Here is a 26,554-nt window from a genome sequence, read left to right on the forward strand (position 1 = left end):
TAACGGTCCGTATGTAGCCAAATGTAGCTAATGCTCATGTTGGTATCTGTACTGATGGAGCAAAAGCCATGACAGGGAGTCATAGTGGAGTGGTAACGAGAGTGCAAGCAGTTGCTCCCAACGTACACTGCAGCATCCACGAGAGGCTCTTGCTGCCAAGGGAATGCCTGACAGCTTGAAAAACATTTTGGACACTACAGTGAAAATGGTTAACTTTGTTAAAGCAAGGCCCCTGAACTCTTGTGTATTTTCTGTACTATGCAATGATATGGGCAGCGACCATGTAACGCTTTTACAACATACAGAAGTGCGCTGGTTATCAAGGGGCAAAGTATTGACATGTTTTTTTGAATTGAGAGACGAGCTTAAAGTTTTCTTTACTGACCATAATTTTCAGTTGTCTGACCGCTTGCATGATGACGAGTTTCTCACACGACTGGCCTATCTGGGTGATGTTTTTTCTTGCTTGAATGATCTGAATCTTGGATTACACGGACTCTCCGCAACAATATTCTATGTGCGGGACTTAATTGAGGCTATGATTAAGAAGTTGGAGCTCTTCTTTGTCTGCATTAAAAAAACTTCTAGGGATAGCCCCCTTTTTTTAAATGTTCACCTAAATGACATACCCAAATCTATCTGCCTGTAGCTCAGGCCCTGAAGCAAGGATATGCATATTATTGGTACCATTTCAAAAGGAAACACTTTGAAGTTTGTGGAAATGTGAATTGAATGTAGGAGAATATAACACAATAGATCTGGTAGAAGAAAATACAAATAAAAAAACAACCAGTGTTTTTTTACCACCATATTTGAAATGCAAGAGAAAGGTCACTGTTAAAGCCATCACTCTAGTTGTAATTCTGATAATGTCTACAACATGGCAGCAGTGTATGTGCAAAGTTTCAGATGGATAACTTGGAGTATGACTGATCCTCAAGACTTTTAGTGTGAAGTCCCCACGTACATTTGGGCAAATCATGAAGGAGACGTTCGCATTCATATTCCATTTTATAAGTTCAACATCTGCAAAACAACCAGTTTTCATAACTTCATAACTCTGAATATCCTTATAATTGTTGTCGAAAATGAAAAGGTGTGCTACATTTTACGACATATATATGGTTTCCGGATACTCCTGTAAAGACCAGCTCATTGGCTATCTAGCTAGCTTTGTTTGACCTCGATTGGTGCTTATTTGACAAAGACACAGTTGTTCAAGGCGATGGCCGCCCGCGTCATCAGGGTGCCATGAAGGTGTCGCTCTCTGACCAAATATGGTGTCCTATAGGATATACTACACCCCTAATGAAATAGTGAAGTCTTGTTACCTTCTAGGGTCTCTGCAGAATAGATACAAACATGATTTGACTCATTCACACAACGTTTAGGGTGAGATTTTCACAGATTCCTTTCTTTGCAAATTGAGCAAGTGGAAATACAAAATCGATCGTGCGTGCTATATGGACCTTTTTAGGACATGAAAAAGGATTTTATCTAACAAAACGACAGTTATCTCTGGGACCCTTTGGATGAAAAATCAGAGCAAGATTTCAGAATGTAAGTATACATTTCACCTTCAGAGGTGAATTTATCAAACCTATTGCATTGAAAAAAGTGTTTTGTTGTTAGGAGCTCTCCTCAAATAATAGCACGGCATTTTTTTCGCAGTAATAGCTACTGTAAATTGGACAGTGCAGTTATATTAACAAGAATTTAAGCTAAAATCTGCGATCTTGATATAACGCGCTGCATGATTTACAACTGTCCCGTTGACGGAACGCCGATCCTTAGATAAAAAATTATAAAAACAGTGATGAGGAATAAATACACAGTAAATTATGAATAACAATAACGAGTAAAAATTGTATTAAAAGGCAGAGGGCAATGTGCCAAACAGAACATGAATTACACATGAGCTAGGTTCCCCATGAAGACAAGGCTCCATACCAGCGTCTTGCTTCTAGTACTGATGGTGTGTGTGTGTGTGTGTGTAACTGGTAGGATCTGAACCCGGGTCTCCCACTTGGAAAACCAATGTCGGAACCCTTAGACCAAGAGGAGGGTGACACTGATTTTAAGTTACTTCATCACACTAGCATCAATCCCCCTCACCTCCGCTACATGTGTCTCTCTCTCTGCTGGTTGACAGGGTACGGTATCCACCACTGTTTTGCTCTTACCAATAATGTGTTTGTATCTGTAGATTGACGGGGTACGGTATCCACCACTGTTTTGCCCGCAGTATGATGGACCCAGAGGCTCCGGTGTCGGCCATGTTCAATGCCGACTACTACACCATGGCCGGCATCGCCGTAGCAACCTGCCTGGCGCTGTGCCCGGCCGTGGCGTTCATGGGACGTCGGGGCGGACTCCTCACCTTCATGATCATCACTGCCCTGGCATCACTGCTGCAGCTGGGCCTGCTCAACTGTGAGTAGAGTACAGACACGTGTTATGCATTTAACACACACACACACCGACACACACACACACACACCGACACACACCCACACACACACACACACACACACACACACACACACACACACACACACACACACACACACACACACACACACACACACACACACACACACACACACACACACACACACACACAGAAATTCAATGTCCAATAAATAAACCTTTAGGTCAACCATCGGCCTTTGAAAGCCCACATTTTGTCAGATGTTTTAATGAGTGAGCAATGTGGGCATCCCCCTCATAGTCATCATCCACAAATAGTTATTTACATGTAAATTACAAAGCAATAACATCTCATTATATCCTGAACCTGTTATACACAAACGACATACTCCGATAATGGAGTTATTACAGTGATTCAGAGGAGTCACTACTAGAATGCCCTTTTCTAGATCATTACCTCTGTTATCGTTACATCAGATCTGTATCGGTCATTAAAATAATGAGATTTTCTAATGGCTATACAGTGAGGGAAAAAAGTATTTGATCCCCTGCTGATTTTGTACGTTTGCCCACTGACAAAGAAATGATCCGTCTATAATTTTAATGGTAGGTTTATTTGAACAGTGAGAGACAGAATAACAACAAAAAAATCCTGAAAACGCATGTCAAAAATGTTATAAAATGATTTGCATTTTAATGAGGGAAATAAATATTTGACCCCTCTGCAAAACATGACTTAGTACTTGGTGGCAAGACCCTTGTTGGCAATCACAGAGGTCAGACATTTCTTGTAGTTGGCCACCAGGTTTGCACACATCTCAGGAGGGATTTTGTCCCACTCCTCTTTGCAGATCTTCTCCAAATCATTAAGGTCTCGAGGCTGATGTTTGGCAACTCGAACCTTCAGCTCCCTCCACAGATTTTCTATGGGATTAAGGTCTGGAGACTGGCTAGGCCACTCCAGGACCTTAATGTGCTTCTTCTTGAGCCACTCCTTTGTTGCCTTGGCCGTGTGTTTTGGGTCATTGTCATGCTGGAATACCCATCCACGACCCATTTTCAATGCCCTGGCTGAGGGAAGGAGGTTCTCACCCAAGCTTTGACGGTACATGGCCCCATCCATTGTCCCTTTGATGCGGTGAAGTTGTCCTGTCCCCTTAGCAGAAAAACACCCCCAAAGCACAATGTTTCCACCTCCATGTTTGACAGTGGGGATGGTGTTCTTGGGGTCATAGGCAGCATTCCTCCTCCTCCAAACACGGCGAGTTGAGTTGATGCCAAAGAGCTCCATTTTGGTCTCATCTGACCACAACACTTTCACCCAGTTGTCCTCTGAATCATTCAGATGTTCATTGGCAAACTTTTTGACGGGCATGTGTATGTGCTTTCTTGAGCAGGGAGACCTTGCGGGCGCCTCAGGATTTCAGTCCTTCACGGCGTAGTGTGTTACCAATTGTTTTCTTGGTGACTATGGTCCCAGCTGCCTTGAGATCATTGACAAGATCCTCCCGTGTAGTTCTGGGCTGATTCCTCACCGTTCTCATGATCATTGCAACTCCACGAGGTGAGATCTTGCATGGAGCCCCAGGCCGAGAGAGATTGACAGTTCTTTTGTGTTTCTTCCATTTGCGAATAATCGCACCAACTGTTGTCACCTTCTCACCAAGCTGCTTGGCGATGGTCTTGTAGCCCATTCCAGCCTTGTGTAGGTCTACAATCTTGTCCCTGACATCCTTGGAGAGCTCTTTGGTCTTGGCCATGGTGGAGAGTTTGGAATCTGATTGATGGATTGCTTCTGTGGACAGGTGTCTTTTATACAGATAACAAACTGAGATTAGGAGCACTCCCTTTAAGAGTGTGCTCCTAATCTCAGTTTGTTACCTGTATAAAAGACACCTGGGAGCCAGAAATCTTTATGATTGAGAGGGGGTCAAATACTTATTTCCCTCATTAAAATGCAAATCAATTTATAACATTTTTGACATGCGTTTTTCTGGATTTTTTTGTTGTTATTCTGTCTCTCACTGTTCAAATAATCCTACCATTAAAATTATAGACTGATTATTTCTTTGTCAGTGGACAAACGTACAAAATCAGCAGGGAATCAAATACTTTTTTCCCTCACTGTACTCATTTTCACAATTTTTCTTCCCCCACCCATGACCTTTCCTTGAATGCAGTGATTGGGAAGTACAGCCTTCGCCATGACACAGGTACAATTTGACTTTATAAAATTCACTCAGACCGATTGAAAAAATATGTCAATCAGGTGCTCTGGGTTGCAGCTCTACAGGCCAGGCTCATGTGCCATCTGTTGATTTTGTGTTGTAGAATCAACAAAACAGTTGTTTAAAAAAATTAAAGGCTGGCCAGTACACCAACTGTTTTCCGTGATCAGTTCTCTATTATGACCAGACCCAGTAAGTGACATTTTTATAGTTATGATGTACAGTATGTGTCTCACCTCCTCTCATGTTTCTCATCCTTCTTGTCTGGTTAGTTCTGAGGGACACACTAAACAGGAAGTTCTCGGTGGCGTTCTCCATCATCGGAATGTTCTCCTCTCACGCCGTCAGCACCCTCAGCATCTTCTTCTGCGCTGAGATCACTCCCACCATCATTAGGTAACATACACACACACACACACACTATGTATGGACTGACCGCACCCACACCAACAGTTATTGGATTCCTGTAACACACTTGTTTGGTAAAATGATGTCCCGCCAAGTACGTTTGTGTTAGAATGGCTTACTAGGTCCATCTTGTGGTGTAGTCTGTATGTGTCATATAAATGCAATTTGACAGACTATTGTTCAAGAATATCAGCCTGGTCTCATTGACTAGACGTAACATAGTAAACATAAGTCCGAGACACTCAAATGAGTATGATATGTTACGTTTGCTATGGTTACATAAGACAGAAGGTTACTTAAGGCAAAAACGATGGTAGAGTGGTTGCATGTTCAAATCTCATCACGGACAACTTTGGCATTTTAGCTAATTAGCAACTTTATAAGTACTTACTACTTTTTAGCTACTTTGCAACTACTTAGCATGTTAGCTAACCCTTCCCCTAACCTTAACCCCTAGCCTAGCTAACTTTAGCCACAACAAATTGAAATTCGTAAAACATATATGTTTTGTAAATTCGTAACAAATTGGAATTCGTAACATATCATATGAATTATACTTCTTAACATATCATAGGAAAAACGGATGATGGATATCCACAAATTAATACATACCATACGAAACTTAACATATCATACTAATTGGAGTGTGCCGATTTGCTATTACAATGTTACGTGTACCCGATTCCAGGTTGATAATCTAGATAGTGTCTGCTTGTGTCTGAGTCTGATCTTTTTTATGCAGCCTGGTTTCAGTGTTTGGCTAGTCGTTCCTGAAACCTGACTCTCCCTCTTTGTCTCCCTCTCTCCTCAGGGGTGGTGGTCTGGGTCTGGTTCTAGCCAGTGCTGGTTTCGGCATGCTGACGGCCCCTATCATGGAGCTCCACAACCAGAAGGGCTACTTCCTGCACCACATGATCTTCGCCGCCTGCACACTACTGTGTATCATCTGCCTGCTACTGCTGCCCGAGCCGCGCAACCAACCCCTACCAGAGAGCCTCGTGGACGGGGAGATCTACACCCGCCAGCCCCTGCTCACCCACCGGCCTGGAGAACAGCACCTCCTTCTCACCAAGCCTGGGGATAGGGACTTATACTCCCGCGTCCATGATACGCCGCTGCGTCTTACGGCCACCGGGGGCGCCACAGCAGCAGCGGCTACTGCTCTTGCAGCAGTGCCTACATCTTATGCGTACGCTACCGGAGGAGAGGTGATCAGTAATAGTATGGTGGTAAATGGCGTGGGAGGGTCATTGTAGCAGCAGACACACACTCCCCCCTGACACACAGACAGAGGATAGAACAAGACTGTGCTGTGGGGATAGCTTGAACTGTCCCACTCCTGGTCACCATCATGACTGGTCTGATTCATTCAGTCCTGCTTGTAAGATTCTTCCATGAGGAACTCTTTCATTTTTAAAACTTTAAAAACCTTCCGTTTGGTTTAATCAAGAAATGATTACCCTCTCATTAGTCTTGTGACACAAACCTTCCACGTCTCGTTTGTGAGAAAGGCTGAAATTGAGGTCATGGAAATCCAAGATTTGGACAAAACCCAAAAATGAAAAATAAGGCATTACTGTTCAGACACCCCAAGAAGACATATTTACCGGGAGGTTTAATGGGTGGTAATGTAATGTGGTGATGGATTAGCAGTTCGCCTGTAGAGTAGCGACTATGTCTACGTTCTAAATTCCACCATATTCCCTACGTATTGCACTACTTTTGACCAGGGTCTGCATATAGTGCACTATATATAGGGAATAGGGTACTATTTCAGACACTCAATATGATTTATGAAGTATTTGAGGGCCTGCAATAGAACAGGATATTCTTGAAACAAACGATGGAGTTTTTCACACACCTGTGTATGTCTTTGCAATTAACAGAAACTCATTACAATGACTTACATGTATTAGTGCCCATAGGGTAGTTGTTGCCACGGGTTGGCAGTGTGTCTAATGGGTAACATGGTCCCAGCATGGTTCCATGCTGGGGAAGGATGTCATGGTGTCTGTTGTAAGTTATAAGCAGAGTGGTGTACTCTAAACACATAGAGAGACATGTATAGAGCAGCAGAGCAGACATGGTATTCTAAATTTCATTTGAAATGTCTTTCAACAGTGATGTGTGCTCTATGCATTTTAAATTCTATTAGCGTAACTTTTTTGCACTAAAAATTCAAAGTTCAATCAAATGTAATCAAATTTTTGTCGTTTGTGGCACAGGTTTTGGGTGAAACTGCTGCACTCTAAATTGAATAAAAGGAGAACAACCTATATAAAGAAGCCTACTTGGGGGTGGGAGGCAGAAATGAACCCATCCTGTCAAAAGTCCAAGTTGGCACTTTATCCTTAGTAGTAGTATAATCAATGTAAATACTTAAGAAAACTGAGTACTGCAGCCCCCATTAAATGTTGGTGAATGACAGCCGGAAACCTAAAGAAACTGTGATGGCTTTGGAAATGAGTTTGGACTTTGAATCTTTTTATTGTATTTTTATTTCCATATTCTATGGAAAAATCAAAGGCACCGAGTGTTGAGTTGACAGTACTAATGTCCAGTTAGTTACTAGTATGTATGTATCCCAAATAGCATTCTATTCCTTACATAGTTCACTACTTTTGACCAGAGCGCTATGGGCCCTTGTCAAAAGCAGTGCACTACATAGGGAATAGAGTGCCATTTGGGATGCAGATGTCTGCTACTACTACTATGAAACATCTCAGTTTCTGAATGGCTTTATCACAATGGTTGTTCAGTTTTAAAAATCCTCTGATTTCAACTGGACAGGTGACTGAAAATAATCTATCAGTAATTCAGTATTTATTTTTTGTCATGTTTCCAAGGGGATTCTTGTTGCTTGACATACCTCTAGTTTAGCTCATTTTCACCTGGTAAATAATGTTAGTTGTATATTGCTGTTTTTAGTACTTGTTTAAACCTCTCTCTAGCACGGTTAAATAATGTCTGGCCATGCCATGAATCACAATGTCTATAGGGGTTTTGAAATGGTTAGTGTCTAGAATAGATTAAGTTATAATGCAATAGAATGATCTAGTTAGAATAGCTGTGGCTGACAGAGTGTTTGTATACAAACTTTATACTCTTACAAATGATTGAATACCAAATGTAAGGTATGTATTAATGTGCCATCCATTGATAATGCATGGACTATCATACGTTTTATGTACTATGCATATCAAATAGTTTTCATAGAACATTGTCACACGATACGTATAGATGACCTTAAAGGCCAAGTATACTCTATACATTTCTACCATGAACTATATTTGAAGCAAATGGCACATATTTTGACACCTTGTATTGTTTGTTTGTAAATGTTTTCAGCGATAAAATGTTGTGGTAAAATAAATGAATTTCCATGAGTGATCGATTGTCAACCACTAATATTTTCTAAGTGTTTATTTTTTATACATGATGCATTTGCAATAGTAAAGCCATAAATGTTGTTTTGATAATAAACTTGTTGATTATGTCAATAAATGAACTATTGAGGCGATACATGTCTGTAGACTGAGTTTGTGGGCAGTGGGCACAGAAAATATAGTGTGTCTGCAGCCTCTACACAGAGACGTCTCTGGTTAGATCTCACTCATGAGTGCTAAAAAAGACAATCAACAGAACATTCCAGACAGGTAATGTTTTTCTTTCAAATTGTTTTATTTTGGTACAAAACAATTAAATTAGTAAAAAAAAGGGGAAAAGGTTAAAACTTGTCAGGGTGAACTTCCATCTCTTTCTTTATCCTGTTCTCTACAAGCAGAGACAGGTTGGAGTCAGTCATGGGCAGGCAGTAGCTCACATACACCTGTTTCTTCGTCCTTTTAGCTGAAACACAAAGGAGACGGAGGACAGCTAGGTTAGTGATGTTTCAGATGGTGAAAACTGATACCAACAATAGAGCATAATACTGGTTAGTAGTTTAAGCATCTAACTTTCGATTGTTGTTCTGAATAACATTAAGCTATCAACGAAATCACTATATAATTGATGGTTAGACAGATTTGACTATAAAAACAACATTGTGGCAGCCTAAAATTGCCATCAGATCATTTTGATGTTAGTAGCTTCGTGTTGGGTAACAATAGACGCACGCGTCAGGGATCAAATATCTAGCTTCCCATTCTTTACTTGGATGAGTTTGAACAAACTAACTCAGCAAATAGCAAAATCTAGAAATTCATGACATACACAGACTGTGATTGTGTGTATTTATGTGTGAGTGTATATGAATAGGTGGTTTGTTGTCCCCCCACAATGAAATCGAGGGGGACTATCAATCTGTCTGTCTGTTTGTACATCTGTTAGTATGCACACGTTAGTACATATGTAAGTAACACGCAATCTCAGACACCTTGAGCCTGATATTGACAAAATGTGGGTGAATGATGCGTCTTGCCATAGAGATGGGGCATTTACAAAATAACACCCAAGGGGGGCGCTATAGTAATCAACTGAAAACTTAGAACAAGCATATCTTGTCGCATTTGACCTACAGACATGAAATCTTGTACATACTGATGCAGCAAAATATATTGACAGCCTTGCACTTTTCGTAAATAATTCCCTACTTTAATTGAAATAAATTGAATTTTCAACATTGAAAAACCAATTGTATTTTTGTAAATGTAAAAGGATACTTCGAGATTTGGAGTGGTTTATGTGGAGTGGTTGAAAAATGAGTTTTAGTGACCCCAACCTAAGTGTATGTAAACTTCTGACTTCAACTGTACACACACACGTGTACATACAGATAGATATATACACACACACACACACACACACATACAGATATTTATATATATACACACACACACATACATATATACACACACACACACACACACATATATATATACACACTGCTCAAAAAAATAAAGGGAACACTTAAACAACACAATGTAACTCCAAGTCAATCACACTTCTGTGAAATCAAACTGTCCACTTAGGAAGCAACACTGATTGACAATAAATTTCACATACTGTTGTGCAAATGGAATAGACAACAGGTGGAAATTATAGGCAATTAGCAAGACACCCCCAATAAAGGAGTGGTTCTGCAGGTGGGGACCACAGACCACTTCTCAGTTCCTATACTTCCTGGCTGATGTTTTGGTCACTTTTGAATGCTGGCGGTGCTTTCACTCTAGTGGTAGCATGAGACGGAGTCTACAACCCACACAAGTGGCTCAGGTAGTGCAGCTCATCCAGGATGGCACATCAATGCGAGCTGTGGCAAGAAGGTTTGCTGTGTCTGTCAGCGTAGTGTCCAGAGCATGGAGGCGCTACCAGGAGACAGGCCAGTACATCAGGAGACATGGAGGAGGCCGTAGGAGGGCAACAACCCAGCAGCAGGACCGCTACCTCCGCCTTTGTGCAAGGAGGAGCAGGAGGAGCACTGCCAGAGCCCTGCAAAATGACCTCCAGCAGGCCACAAATGTGCATGTGTCTGCTCAAACGGTCAGAAACAGACTCCATGAGGGTGGTATGAGGGCCCGACGTCCACAGGTGGGGGTTGTGCTTACAGCCCAACACCGTGCAGGACGTTTGGCATTTGCCAGGGAACACCAAGATTGGCAAATTCGCCACTGGCGCCCAGTGCTCTTCACAGATGAAAGCAGGTTCACACAGAGCACATGTGACAGATGTGACAGTCTGGAGACGCCGTGGAGAACGTTCTGCTGCCTGCAACATCCTCCAGCATGACCGGTTTGGCGGTGGGTCAGTCATGGTGTGGGGTGGCATTTCTTTGGGGGGCTGTGCTCGCCAGAGTTAGCCTGACTGCCATTAGGTACCGAGATGAGATCCTCAGACCCCTTGTGAGACCATATGCTGGTGCGGTTGGCCCTGGGTTCCTCCTAATGCAAGACAATGCTAGACCTGATGTGGCTGGAGTGTGTCAGAAGTTCCTGCAAGAGGAAGGCATTGATGCTATGGACTGGCCCGCCCGTTCCCCAGACATGAATCCAATTGAGCACATCTGGGACATCATGTCTCGCTCCATCCACCAACGCCACGTTGCACCACAGACTGTCCAGGAGTTGGCGGATGCTTTAGTCCCGGTCTGGGAGGAGATCCCTCAGGAGACCACCCGCCACCTCATCAGGAGCATGCCCAGGCGTTGTAGGGAGGTCATACAGGCACGTGGAGGCCACACACACGACTGAGCCTCATTTTGACTTGTTTTAAGGACATTACATCAAAGTTGGATCAGCCTGTAGTGTGGTTTTCCACTTTAATTTTGAGTGTGACTCCAAATCCAGACCTCCATGGGTTGATAAATTGGATTTCCATAGATTATTTTTGTGTGATTTTGTTGTCAGCACATTCAACTATGTAAAGAAAAAAGTATTTAATAAGATTACTTCATTCATTCAGATCTAGGATGTGTTATTTTAGTGTTCCCTTTATTTTTTTGAGCAGTATATATATATATATATATATATATATGTATATACATATATACACACACATATATACACACACACACACACACACAGACAGATTAATCGGTATCTGCTTTTTTTGGTCCTCCAATAATCGGTATCTGCATTGAAAAATCATAATTGGTTGACCTCTAGTTAAATTGCCAAAATGCCACGTGCGTCCACTTAAATCAGTAGATTCATATCAACCTAACCATTACGAACATTTTATTTGATACAATAAGCCTCACCTAGCAAAATAGCTATTACATTTTTTGTTGACCAAATTCGACACACATTGACCTCCACACAAAAATTCGTGGCCAGATTTGGGGCAGAGTAAAACGTCTTGCTCTCCGATACAGCCAATACTCATGCGAGAGATATGATATTGACAGGATTAAAGGGTGCTTACTCAATCTCTGCGCCAGTGAATTTGGAGTGGTGTCCGATGGGTCCCCCAGGACTAACGTTGACAGCGGCATCGAATCCTGAATATATATAAATAAATAAACACAGATACTTAGGTTAGCTAAATTACAAATAGGACATAGCGCCATCAGCCGATAGAATGACGTTATAGTAGCGTAGCTAGGTAACAACATTGCACGGTGAAGCTAGCTAACAACCCATCTCTGTTTGCTAGTCTGCTTTGAAACAATATATTTACAGTAGACTACTCACAAATTTACTTTCCATTGAAACAGCCAAGTTGGACAAGACAGGGTTCGAGCCCACCCAAAGGAAAAATCCTCCATTCAGTTTTATGACGTGAAAGTGAACCGTTTGCTCCAGAATCTTCTCGGAGAAATCGTGCACTGTAATGGCATCGCCTACTGGTCCACTTTCTGCTATGTTCATATTGAATAGATGTTTGTATGAAGACAAGTACAACGAAACCAGACCATTATTCAAGCATTTCAACCAACTCATGTACGTCCGGAAAGAACAAGTCACTTCCTTTTTTTCTTCGTCGTTGGTATTCTTCTCATGTTGAGTTTATCGGTGGTTGGCATCCAACGTTATGGTGCAATACCGCCACCTACTGTAGTGGAGTGTGGGCCAGAGACAGGGAGAAACTAAATAACAAAATATTTGAGACTATATCTAATGATGTTCTACTCAATATACTCTTTAAACTAATTTCCTGTATCCCCTTCTCCCTCATACTAGATCTCTTTCCCTCTGATACTGCCCACACTGTAGCAATACATGCTCCACGGTCTCTGTTTCCTAGCAATGATCACACTTTCCTGTTGGAAGCTTTTCTATCACATTTAAGGACTTATTCAACTGGTTGTGTTCCACACTTAATATTGTAAAAACAGCCTCCTCTCTTATCTCTCTTCCTGCCGTCCACCCCATCCCCGACTTTCCTCTGTACTTGAAATAAATGCCTGCTCTTAGTATCTCTATTCCACTGCTCCTGCCATCTCTGCACCATCACTGTCCATATCAGGGTTTTGCCCATGCCTTGCTCATTGAAACTAAAACATTAACATCCACACTTCTACGTGCTTGTTTAGCCAGTACATCAACTGCCTCGTTCCCCTCCATCTCCACATGGGCTGGGACCCAAGTGAATCTTATCTGTATACCCATCTGTCTAATCCTGCCATGGGTTTGTAGCACCTCATAAAGCAGGTCTTGTTTGCTACGTAACCTAAAGGACTGGAGACTCATTAACACTGCACATGAATCAGAGCAAATACCTACTCTGTCTGGCTTGACTTCCTCCACCCACTGCAAGGCCAAAAGTAATCTGCAATGGCATATCCCCCATATCCACCTGTAGTGCAGCCACAGGTGACGCCCAAAACGACCCACTACATATTCTAAGTCCTTGCCCCTGTATGACATTTAGCCTTTCCAATGATGTCCGGGCTGCCGAACCATACCCTACACTGCCATCGTCTATTACAGATCAGATCAATGCAATGTACATTGTCCTCAATGAGGAACGGCCAGCCCCCAACTCCTTCCCCATCAGACAGTGCATCACATTTAGCACCTTCTTACACTTTCCCACAACTCTCTCAATGTGTTCTGCCCAGGTCAGTCTAGTGTCAAAGTATACCCCAAGGAACATGAAGGCCCCCACCCTCTCCAAGTTTTTCCCATATAACACCAAGCATACCTCATCTACCACCTTCCTCCAGGTAAAGAACACTGTCTGAGTATTCCCTACAGAGAACCTGAATCCCCCACATTAATGCCCACCTCTCTAACTCATCAATTGCTTCCTGTACCTTCCTGACTATGTATGGCACATTTCTTCCCCTCTTCCATAAGGCCCCATCATCTGCAAATAACAACCTCCCAATATCCGGCTGTACCTGAGAGTAAACATCATTGACCATGATTGAGAACAACAGAGGACTAATCACGCTCCCCTGTGGTGTACCATTATCCACTTCCTTTGGTATCGTAGCATCGCACATTTTGTTTGTGCATGCCGCCACCCTACTGTGCGGTAGTGTGTGATCGATCACGTTACATTTGCGATTCAAAAATAAAAAGTGAGAAAATAATATATCTAATAATTGCACCACCAACCAACCCTACACCGATATACCACTATTTCATAAAAATCTGAAAACTCTTCTGCAGTAAAATCTCATACACCCAGGTACTTCTCTGCAGCTGGCACCTACACTCAATAAAATCCCACTACCCCATTCCACTACTACTTTCGCCCTATCTGCTCCTGCACCATACCAATGGCCTGCCTGGGACACCACCACTCAACACACCCTGTAACTCTTAACTCAATTCTCGTATACCCAAATACGTCTCTGCAGCTGCCACCACAACATCTATTTAATGTGATTTACGATACATTTCTGTGGTACAGTTGATAACCATTGCTATCAGTGGTGCCTGCTGAGGGGAGGATGGCTCAAAATAATGTCTGGAATGGAGTAAAATGGATGGACCGGAGTGAATGGAATGGTATCAAACACATGAAATCTATGTTTTCGATACCATTCCATTCACTCCATTCCAGCCATTGTTATGAGCCGTTCTCCCCTCAGCAGCTTCCACTGACTGCTATGAACGCTAAGAAACCAACCTTACTGAAGCATATGTAACAGGTAAGAAATAGTTTTTTTTTTAGGGTTTTCTCTGATCAGCCTTGGGAGGTTGAGCAACAAACAGAGATGTGTCTCTGTTGGCCAACACATTTAACCTCACCACAGTACTTAGTAGTAGTGGCACCTTTCCTAATAGTATATGGTGAAAAGTTACAAATAACTCACTATATGTAGCCCCTCACTATAGCTTGAACACAACCAATGAAACCATAGCAAAGAATTTAGCATTCTTACAGCATTTATATCATCCCAATAACAAACAAACAAATAAAAATAAAGAATGACACCCATTACTGTGTTCATGGAGTCTGTATGAGGGCTGGAAGGGACTAAAATAATAGAAGTAGTCTGCGGTAATATTATTCTCCTTTGAATGGCTAATTAGGCCTAAGTGTTCATTATTAATTAACAGAGTCTATTCTTATGTCAAACAACTGAAAAGTTCACAACTTTAGATGTCCTCTTCTTTCAGGACATAAACAGAAAGTTAAATTACTTCCACGGGAATCTTTTATAACTAAATCACTTCAACTCACGGCTCTCTTCTGGTTTCGGTAACAGGTCTTTGATGTCAAGTCGCTAGCGGACTAATGCAATATGACACTGGTTACACAAGATGGAGATTTAAAGAGAGAGAGAAAGAGAAATAACACTTGGATACATTTCTAACTAAGCTTAGTTTACACCTAATAACTTGCCCTGAATTGCCGCTATTATGGGTAAGAAGTAATGCATGCATTTACATGTTGAAGGTCTTCATCGGATATCTCTGTTGGGCTCAGACCTTTGTGGGCCGGGTTACGCTTGGTGATAAGGGTTCGAAGGAGGCCTTGTTCTTTAGATGGCCCTAGATGGCTCCAGGAAGCTTAGAATTGACACAGGTAGACCTCACAGTGGCCTGATGGATTGTCATCGAAGACAGGTTCATAAGGTATTCATAACCCACATAGGCTTCAGGTTGAATTTAGGGGAATAGGCAATGTATTCCTATGGGGAGATAAGTAATTGCAAACTGTTTGATGTAAACACCTTCTTTTCACTGTTAAGGGTTAATGCCACACGGTCAAGGTTAGGCTTGCACAGATCGGGAGGACCTCAGGAACGTTCCTGAGGTCGAATTGTGCTTCTAACCCTAACGGTTCTCTTGCTGTCACCCAAAAGCACTTGAAATGTAGGTCCAGGCTTCGTTTTGGGCCTACTTTTTTTCACGTTCGCTGTGCTCAGACCAAGCGAGCTACGGTCAAGCGGAGCATCTCGTTGAACTCGGCACAGCCTAGAGATAATGGTAATGCCATTGCAGGCTCTGTGTGTCTTTAAGCACCGCACTGTGTCACTCCATCCTTGCTGTGTGTGTGTGTGTGTGTGTGTGTGTGTGTGTGTGTGTGTGTGTGTGTGTGTGTGTGTGTGTGTGTGTGTGTGTGTGTGTGTGTGTGTGTGTGTGTGTGTGTGTGTGTGTGTGTGTAATAGCTTTTCGGTGAAAGCACATTTTGCAATATTCTGAGTAGATAGCCCGGCATCACAGGGCTAGCTATTTAGACACCCAGCAAGTTTAGCACTCACCAAAGTCAGATTTACTATAAGAAAAATGTTATTACCTTTGGTGTTCTTCGTCAGAATGCACTCCCAGGACTTCTACTTCAATAACAAATGTTGGTTTGGTCCCAAATAATCCATAGTTATATCCAAATAGCGGCGTTTTGTTCGTGCGTTCAAGACACTATCCGAAAGGGTAAATAAGGGTTACGCGCACTACGCATTTCGTGACAAAAAAATCTAAATATTCCATTACCGTACTTCGAAGCATGTCAACCGCTGTTTAAAATCAATTTTTATGCCATTTTTCTCGTAAAAAAGCGATAATATTCCGACCGGGAGCGGTGGTTTTCGTTCAAAGATAAAACATGGAGTCCACTCGTGCACGCGCCTGAGTCTCACAGTACTGTGACCAGCCACTATCCAAACACGCTACTTTTTTTCCAGCTAGAGCCTGCAAAGCCACGATTCAGCTTTTTGCCGCCTTCTGAGAGCCCATGGGAGCCGTAGGAAGTGTCACGTAACAGCAGAGATTCCCTGTAATGGATAGAGATAATCAAGAAGGACAGGGCACTTCCTGCATGGAATCTTCTCAGGTTTTGGCCTGCCAAATGAGTTCTGTTATACTCACAGACACCATTCAAACAGTTTTAGAAACTTTGGAGTGTTTTCTATCCAAAGCTAATAATTATATGCATATTCTAGTTTCTGGGCAGGAGTAATAATCAGATTAAATCGGGTATGTTTTTTATCCGGCCGTGAAAATACTGCCCCCTAGCCATAACAGGTTAAAATGGTGTAAAATAGTCATATGTTTGAGAAATGTAAGTTTTCGGATTTTCGAGGAGTTTGTATTTCGCGCCACGCCCTATCATTGAATATTGGAGCGGTGTTCCGCTAGCGGAACGTCTAGATGTAAGAGGTTAAAGTAAACACATCCTAATTGGGGTAGGCTTTTACAGAATCCTGAGCTTTAAGTCTTTATGTTAAGAACTGACTGATTTACACAGGGTTGAATGCAGTGATTTTCTCAAACTGCAGGTTTGGTACATCATAACACCTTTAGGGTGAATTTAACCACTTCCGGTTGCTCCAGGAAGCTTAGAATCAACACAACACCTCATAGTGGCCTGATGAATTGTCATCAAAGACAGGTTCATAAGACATTCATAACCCACATAGGCTTCAGGTTGAATTTAGGGGAGCAGGCAATGTATTCCTATGGGGAGAGAAGTCATTGCAAACTGTTTGATGTAAACACCTTCTTTTCACTGTTAAGGGTTAATGCCACATGGTCAAGGTTAGGCTTGCACAGATCGGGAGGACCTCAGGAACATTCCTGAGGCGGAATTGTGCTTCTATCCCTAACGGTTCTCTCGCTGTCACCCAAAAGCATGTGACATTTAGGGCCAGGATTCATTATGGGCCTACTTTTTTCACGTTCGCTGTGCTCAGACCGAGCGAGCCACGGTCAAGCGGGGCATCTCGTTGAACTCGGCACTGCCTAGAGATTATGGTAATGTCATTGCTGGCTCTGTGTGTCTTTAAGCCCCGCACTGTGTCACTCCATCCTTTATGTGTGTGTGTGTGTGTGTGTGTGTGTGTGTGTGTGTGTGTGTGTGTGTGTGTGTGTGAGAGAGAGAGAGTTTTTTCTTTGACATCTGTTGGGAGAGATGACTGATTTACAGTTCATGAGTGTTGCCTAATCACACATATGAAGTTGTGGAAAGATCTGACCTTTTTAAGCCTTCGAAACAACCCCTATGACAACATTTTAAGGCACTTCTGGTTGACACAGGAAGCTGAAAGTGAACACATATCCTCCTTGGGTTAGGCTCTTATAGAATATTGAGTTTTAAGTCTGCTGTTTTCAACTTTCTAGAGACAGCTGGTGCGGTAGAGATGCTCTGAATGATCGGCTACGAAAAGCAAACTGACATTTATTTCTGAGGTGCTGACTTGTTGCACCCTCGACAACTACTGTGATTATTATTATTTGACCCTGCTGGTCATCTATGAACATTTGAACATCTTGGCCATGTTCTGTTATAATCTCCACCCGGCACAGCCAGAAGAGGACTGGCCACCCGTCATAGCCTTGTTCCTCTCTAGGTTTCTTCCTAGGTTCCGGCCTTTCTAGGGAGCTTTTCCTAGCCACTGTGCTTCTACACCTGCATTGCTTGCTGTTTGGGGATTTAGGCTGGGTTTCTGTACAGCACTTTGTGACATCAGCTGATGTAAGAAGGGCTTAATAAATACATTTTATTTTATTTGTTCGAGAAAGAGAAAACCAACTGGTGTTTGTCACAAGGGTCAACTGTCATGGTCCAGAAACCATTCGCCACGTCAACGGTGGAGCAGTACTTGGCGTTTGCCACCTTTGGCAACTCTTGGTCGAGCTGTGCCATTGGCCAACGAGACAACGGAACCAGTTTGTTGAGTTGTCTATAGTCAATGGTAAGATGCCATTTACCCGTTGGTTTCAAAACGGGCCACACGGGAGCACTGTACGTAATGTTGCATTCCTTGATTATCTGTGTACCTAATAGGGAGTCGATAATCTCTTGTACTGCTGTGTACGCTGCAAGATGAATTTTGTGTCATCACACAAATGTAGGAGCTCAATACGCACCACATGAATACCCGTAACACAGCAATCCAGCAAGTCTGGACCAGATCTCACTGTGTTTGTTAAACAATTCCCGCAACTGATTTTGTTTTTATTGTCATTGACAAGTACGTCTGCCTCCAACATAAGTTTTACTACCTGTGCATGGAAACCAGGATATGGTTCGGCGATATTGTGCAGGTTTTCATCAGGTGGTGATGGCCTGTCAATGGTTGGGGAATGATCGGCTGTTTCCTCATCAGTGTGTATCTCACATGCAGAAGGAGATGCGGTATCATCCTCTGTGATGATGGAGTATATCAACAGCTCTTTGTCAGAATCGACATCCAGCCTGCACGTCGATATGTCGTCAAGTGGCAATATGGGAGTTATTGCTATTGCCTTAAAAGGACAAGTAAAAAGTGTTCCTCGCTCGCCACATAGGTCTAGGGAGGATGGAAAAGGCCCAATCACAGGAACAACAAGTTCAAAATCATGGAAGGAGTAATCAATCAATGTTCCTAGCTGAGTGTGCCGAGGAATGGAAATATCCGCTTGAGTCAGAATCTGTAACAAGAGGTGAGTGGATCTTGCGTTTAGTTACAACAACGGGTTACCATTGACAGTTAGCCCCAAGTCGAATAGTCGCGGAGAGGGTAGCCCGGCGCCAGTTTCAGTCTTATAGAAACCTCTGTGGTTCTTGTCAGTATCACAATGACAGACTCAGTTATCACTTTGCAAGCTTCAGGAATAGTCTGCCCGGATGCCATTCGCACATGGTCGAAAGACAAGGCGTGTTAGGCTGGCTGCGCCAAAGACCAAAGACCTTGGTGTATGGTATCAAGGTGAACACCCAGTCTTACCAAAATGTCTGCTCCCACATAGATTGTATGTGGGAGGTTCGCGACGGCCAGTAGGTAGTGAGATACTTCCTTCGTTCCAATGTAGAGTGATATCGCACACACATCTTAAGGCGGTGAGTGTCATCTGGGGAGTCGTTGCCAGTGGGAATCTGAACATTTTCGGAACAAGGGGGTGGTAGTTTGCTGCTTTTGAAATGTTGTTGAACATTTCCAAACTGATTGGAGATTTTTTGGGCCAGGTTGCCAGTATGGTGAACCACCCAAGCCACACAGTAAAACCTCATGTTTGATTAATTTCAGAGTTGAACTTGTCACCCTGTCAGTTGCCACCAATAGCGGACTCATGACCAAGTTCACCGGGGGTATGTCAGTAGATGACATTGAACCCTCGTCTTTGCACAATGTATGGCATGTAGCCTTTGAAGAATGTGGTGAAGTCAACGGAGTTGGCATAGTTATTTGTGACCAGACTTGGCTGGTTTCCAATCCATTAGGGGTACCAAACTGTCAATTAAATCTATCCCAATCAGCATCTGTTCAGTGTCAGTACTAGTCACGTACACAGGGTGGCTAAGTGACACACATTTGAAGTTCAGTTTTAGTAGGAGACGCTTGGTTAGAGGTGAGGTAGCCTGAGTGAAACCTCGAAGTGTAGTGCCGCAACGTTCCGTTTTCAATCAAAGTTTTGCTGGGTCCACTGCTCTTTTGAGTTCATCCAGCAAAGTCTGCAATATGAGGGAAATAGTTGAACCCGAATCTATCAAAGCTTCACTAGTCAAACAGTCCTCTAAGATGGCTTTAAGGTAAGGCCGGTTCAAGTTGGTTTTTCTCTTCATATCCCCCACAAAGTGGAGTGGGTTGGAAGAACAGAGCGGTTGGTTATCTGCGTCGGTTTTCAAGACAGATAACCCACCTTCGTGACCCAGTGGGTCCACTAACGGAATGGGAAAGGAGTCAGCTGTATCAACGCTGCTTATTTTGTGCGTCTCCACATCTCTATCAGAGTCTGTAGAGAAAACTAGTGTGCTTGTGTCTAGATCAAGTGTTCCCTGGACAGGGATTTGAGTGATGGCGGGGGTAATGTGAATGTTGACGTCCTCACGAATGGTGTAAATTTCGGCAGACTCGTCTTCCGTCAATTTTACGCCTAATCATGGTGACTTATCCTTGTCCTCTTTCTCAAATTTCTTGAAGTCTTGAAGGAGTTCCCACATATGCTGAGCACTTTTTGGCTGCTTTTCCTTCACTCTGCGGTCCAACTCATCCCAAACCCTCTGAATTGGGTTGCGGCTGGGTGATTGTGGAGGCCAGGTCATCTGATTCAGCACCCCATCACTCTCCTTCTTGGTCAAATAGCCCTTACATAGCTTGGAGGTGTGTTGGTTCATTGTCCTGTTGAAAAACAAAGGATAGTCCCACTAAGCGCAAACCAGATGGGATGGCCTGTTGCTGCAGAATGCTGTGGTAGTCATGCTGGTAAGGTGTGCCTTGAATTCTAAATAAATCACAGACAGTGTCACCAGCAAAGCACACCCATACCCTCACACCTCCTCCTCCATGCTTCATGGTGGGAACCACACATGCGGAGATCATCCATTCACCTACTCTGCGTCTGACAAAGACACATTGGCTGGAACCAAAAATCTCACATTTGATCTCATCAGACCAAAGGACAGATTTCCACCGGTCTAATGTCCATTGCTCGTGTTTCTTGGCCCAACAAGTCTCTTTTTGTTATTGGTGTCCTTTAGTAGTGGTTTCTTTGCATCAATTTGACCATGAAGGCCTAATTCACACAGTCTCCTCTGAACAGTTGATGTTGAGAAGTGTCTGTTACTTGAACTCTGTGAAGCATTTATTTGTTCTACAATTTCTGAGGCTGGTAATTCTAATGAACTTATCCTGTGCAGCAGAGTAACTCTGGGTCATCCTTTCCTGTGGTGGTCCTCATGAGAGCCAGTTTCATCATAGCACTTGATGGTTTTTGCGACTGCACTTGACGAAACTTTAAGAGTTCTTGAAATGTTCCATAATGACTGACCCTCATGTCTTAGAGTAATGATGGACTGTCATTTCTCTTTGCTTATTTAAAATTGGGCTATATTCTGTACACCAGCCCTACCTTGTCACAACACAACTGATTGTCTGAAATGCATTAAGAAGGAAAGAAATTTCACAAATTATGTTACGTTCGTCGTAAGAAGGAGACCAAGGTGCAGCGTGGTAAGTGTACATATTTCTTTTATTAGATGAACACTGACAAAACAAAGAAATTACAACACGAACGTAAAGTTCTGCAGGCTTCACAGCAGCTATACAAAAACAAGATCCCACAATCACAGGTGGGAAAAAGGGCTGCCTAAGTATGATCCCCAATCAGAGACAACGATAAACAGCTGCCTCTGATTGGGAACCATACTAGGCTAACAAAGAAATAGAAACATAGATATGCCCACCCAAGTCAAACCCTGACCTAACAAAATAGAGAATAAAATAGGCTCTCTAAGGTCAGGGCGTATCATTACCCCCCCCAAAGATGCGGACTCCGGCCGCAAACCTTAACCTATAGGGGAGGGTCTGGGTTGGCATCTCCTCTCAGTGGAGGCTCTGGTGCGGGACACAGACCCCGCTCCGCTTGAGGCTCCCCCACTTCCGTGGAACCGGACCGTAGATCGTCGCTGGAGGCTCTGAACTGGGAACCTCCGCTGGAGGCTCTGAACTGTCGACCGTCGCTGGAGGTTCTGGACTGCCGACTGTCGCTGGAGGCTCTGGACTGCCGACCGTCGCTGGAGGCTCTATGAAAAATGGATCAGTGATGGCTAGAAGACCGGTGACGTCGACCGCCGAGCACCACTTGAACAAGGAGGGGCATCGACTTCGTGACATCAGGGTTGGTATCTAGTTACCTTCTTTCCTGTGGAGCCATAAACTGTAAGGAGGAGGAGTGTCTTAAGTAGGATGCATATAAACTGTGATGTCTGAAATGTTTTGCTGTCTGATTTCAGCTGTACTGAACCTTTGGGAAAGATTAAACTTGGTTAAAGCTTCTCTAGTGTCCGTGAGTTATTTACTCTGAAAAATAAGAACCTAACAAGGGTCACAGTGGGAGAGCAAAATACTTCCATTGAAATGAAGCGTTCAGAACCATGAGAGCCATAAATCATATTCCCACTGAGATTTCCAGAAGTTGATGTCGGTAGAAATTGAATGAGACTCTTGAAAAAAACATAAATCTGTTTTAAGCTGTTTGACAAATAAAAATAAGGCTTTCTTAAGCCCCTAGCATTGAGTGAATCTATAGACAACAAAGTGGAATATAGAACAGAAAGTACTACGAGCTAAACAACAATCGCAAATCGAGTAAAAATGAAAAGAGACCAGAGCTGCACACCATATAGATTTAAATGATTGAGTGAGAATAGTTTAAGCATAACAAAGATAACTGCCAGACAAGAAACAACAAAGAGCTTGCTCCCTGCCTATACTGCAGGTAAAAATAGCAAAAGTGAGAGAAAAAAAATCCATTAGTCCAGTAATCCTGTGCAGTTAGAATGAAAGTTAAATCACCTTAGACCCAGGAGTAAGATCTGCTCACATCAGAGGTAACTATCTGGGTAGCCTATGTTGACCATCAGGCACAGTCTATGACAGTCCTCAAGGAGGAAGGCTGATTTCGGATCCGTTGATGAAAGCGCGACCTCCAATGAAGTAAGCCGCTTTCCCCTCTTTTTGTGCTTTTTCCACAGCTGGTCACAGTTTCTCTCCCCTTTCTCTGTCTGCTTTCGAGAAGTCTTCAGCAAACCGCAGGTTGTTGCATAGGAAGGTAGATTGCTTTGCTACTTTCCAAGTGGCATCCCTGTAGATCCGTGATGTGAACTGGAGGGAGTCACCCTGCCTTCTCGTGCCGACGCAATGTACAGTGTCGACAACATATGCCAGCTTAGCCTTCTCCTCAGGTAGGACAGCTTGGCAGACTTTGATGGTCTCTTGCTACACGTTCTACCCATTTGCCTCGGGAACTCCATACAGTCTCAGATTCCACCGTCTGGAGTAGCTACAGTTCCTTGAATCTTCTTTGGCACAAGTCCATCTTTCCCTCCTCTTTTTTGACACGCTTTTCGATGTGGGCGACCTTCTTCTTAACATCCTTGATTTCCATGAATGCAATGTCAACTGTTTTTTTTGAAGACCTCGAATTTCATTGCATTGTCACCGACCATTTTCTCAATGGCTTCGGACCTTGTATTGATGAGCCTGGAAAGAGTGGCAATAACATCATTTTTTGCAGCGGCATCAGGGCCCAGTTCAAACATGCCTTTCTTGGAAGCTGGAGGTTTGCTTGGGGTATAGGCAAAAAAGGAACATCCTTGTCTGGCACTGTAAGTGTCATAGAGTCACTATAGTTGGCCAGTATAGTTGTGGCAGTTGTCAATCAAAGCATTTGCCTCCTGCATAAAGACATTGGATGACGCCTAAATATTGCTAGCTGAGGAGCTAGCCATAAGATGTCTCTTTCTGTCAGCGCGCTGTGACATTTTGAAAAATACAATCTTAAATCATCAATGATCTGGTGTTTTTAGCAAGCAAAGAATTAATTTGGTAGTTCAAAATAGTACAATTTTCACTCTATTTCAAAAGTTGGTATGCAGAGCTCAGTAGGAAGCGTGTGCTCAAGCTGACATCTTAGAGCCTCTAGTCGAAAATCTTTGCAAGTTTGGCGAGGTAAATGTGGTCATCACTACTTACCATAGCAACAAAGTCATAAACCCCACCTATTTCTACAATTTATCTTCTTAATATTTGATTTTAAGACTAACCCTAACCTTAACCACACTGCTAACCATATGCCCAACCCTAACCTTAAACCAAAAAGCACATTTTGTTTTTCATGAATTTTTACGATATAGTACATTTTTACTTTGTGTCTGTGGTAACTAGTGGAAACCAGAAAATGATAGCAATGGTTAGAAGTTGACGAGTATCTTTAGGGTTAATCTAAGGTTCAATACTTGTAAGCTTTTGAATGTGTTTATCACCGAGCGATTAAAATCAGCGGCAGTTGATATATTCAGGATAGTGAAAAGGATTATAGCAGAGTACCTGGAAGAGATCTCCAGTTTAAAGGAGGAGAACTGTCAACTACGGAGACTTCTTCTACATTTGGAATCAGGTTTGTGATCAATAAACAATATGCTAATAAATAAACCGACTGAATCACATGTTGCAGTCATTGCATTCGTGTCAGCCTTGGTCGGTAACAGTCTGTTTGTGCCTTCCACTCCTTGTCATGCCAAACATTCCAAGGAGTTGATGGAGCACAAATACATCAGGCACCAGACTAGGAGTATGCATCCTGACAGCTAGAGCCTGTTTTGTGCTGACATTCCACTCCTTGTACTGTGTCATTGCCAACATGTTTGAGTGTAATTTTAGCACAAACCGACTGGATTTCTCCAGGCTAAGGAGCAGTGCATAGGCCTAAATAGGCCCAATTTGTATTGATGTGAATTGTGTTTTACTTATTTCTTGAATGTGTAGAACATTACTTATTTCCCATCCTTCTCCCCAGACCCCCAGCAGCTAACTGGGGGGAGATTCCCCCTAAACAGCAACAGCAACCACACTGTGAGCAGGAGTGGAGCTCAAGTCTGGTGAGGGAGGACCCAGAGGACACACCGATTAGAGAGCAACAGGAGGAATTCAAGATCAGTCAGGATACCACAGAGGTGACACAGTTCATATTTTCTCCTCCTCCCTTGGTGGAAAGTGACTGTAATCAGGACAGTGAGAGGGACCCTCGATCCACCAACAACGCTGTCGAAATCAAAACAGAACCTGAATGATGGAGATGACAACGGAGTATCAGAACCAAGCATTGACTCTTAGCCCCTGTCTGCACAAGACCTACATCCAGACTCTCAAGTCTACACTGAGGCCAATACAACAAGTGAGCTGAAAGCACCATTGAGGGCTCACACAGAGAGTTTACACATGCGTACTGTGAGCAGGAAAATCTTCAGATGCGAAACCTAAAGCAGCTTTTTTAAATTTTTTATTTAAAACAAATATTTCACCTTTATTTAACCAGGTAAGCTAGTTGAGAACAAGTTCTCATTTACAACTGCGACCTGGCCAAGATAAAGCAAAGCAGTGCGACACAAACAACAACACAGAGATACACATGGAATAAGCAAGCGTACAGTCAATAACACAATAGAAAAAAAGAAAGTATATACATAGTGTGTGAAAATGGCGTGAGGAGGTAAGGCAATAAATAGGCCATAGTAGCGAAGTAATTACAATTTAGCAGATTAACACTGGAGTGATAGATGAGCAGATGATGAGGTGCAAGTAGTGATACTGGTGTGCAAAAGAGCAGAAAATTAAATAAAAAGAATATGGGGATGAGGTAGGTAGATTGGGTGGGCTATTTACAGATGGACTATGTACAGCTGCAGCGATCGGTTACCTGCTCAGATAGCTGATGTTTAAAATTAGTGAGGGAAATATAAGTCTCCAGCTTCAGCAATTTTTGTAATTCGTTCCAGTCACTGGCAGCAGAGAACTGGAAGGAAAGGCGGCCAACGGAGGTGTTGGCTTTGGGGATGACCAGTGAGATATACCTACTGGAGCGCGTGTTACGGGTGGGTGTTGTAATCGTGACCAGTGAGCTGAGATAAGGCGGAGCTTTATCTAGCATAGACTTATAGATGACCTGGAGCCAGTGGGTCTGGTGACGAATATGTAGCAAGGGCCAGCAGACTAGAGCATACAGGTCGCAGTGGTGGGTGGTATAAGGGGCTTTGGTAACAAAACGGACGGCACTGTGATAGACTGCATCCAGTTTGCTGAGTAGAGTATTGGAAGCTATTTTGTAGATGACGTCGCCGAAGTCGAGGATCGGTAGGATAGTCAGTTTTACTAGGGTAAGTTTGGCGGCGTG

At 43.0% G+C, this 26,554-nt stretch overlaps 2 protein-coding genes across 3 annotated transcripts in view; one reads left to right on the plus strand and one right to left on the minus strand.

The window, feature by feature from the left end:
- The window catches only part of LOC106584074 (solute carrier family 22 member 23), a 37,661-nt gene extending 29,075 nt beyond the window's left edge, over nt 1-8,586 (plus strand). The window contains exons 7-10 of one of the 2 annotated variants that reach the window (XM_014168914.3): nt 2,207-2,433; nt 4,611-4,643; nt 4,931-5,054; nt 5,878-8,586. In XM_014168914.3, coding sequence (XP_014024389.1) covers nt 2,207-2,433; nt 4,611-4,643; nt 4,931-5,054; nt 5,878-6,322 — 829 coding nt within the window. In that variant the 3' untranslated portion in view covers nt 6,323-8,586. The remainder of the gene's footprint in view (nt 1-2,206; nt 2,434-4,610; nt 4,644-4,930; nt 5,055-5,877) is intronic. The other variant, XM_014168915.3, reaches the window with a different exon arrangement.
- Nucleotides 8,587-8,726: 140 nt separating this feature from the next.
- psmg4 (proteasome (prosome, macropain) assembly chaperone 4) lies at nt 8,727-12,488 on the minus strand. Its single transcript, XM_045706433.2, has 3 exons — nt 12,197-12,488; nt 11,928-12,003; nt 8,727-8,915 (listed from the first exon to the last, which is right to left on the minus strand). The coding sequence occupies exons 1-3, from the start codon at nt 12,443-12,445 to the stop codon at nt 8,794-8,796; spliced, it is 447 nt and encodes a 148-aa protein (XP_045562389.1). The 5' UTR covers nt 12,446-12,488; the 3' UTR covers nt 8,727-8,793.
- Between the last annotated feature and the right edge of the window lie 14,066 nt (nt 12,489-26,554).

The sequence above is a fragment of the Salmo salar genome, chromosome 23 (assembly GCF_965601325.2).
Source record: "Salmo salar chromosome 23, fSalSal1, whole genome shotgun sequence".
Taxonomy (NCBI): Eukaryota; Metazoa; Chordata; class Actinopteri; order Salmoniformes; family Salmonidae; genus Salmo; species Salmo salar.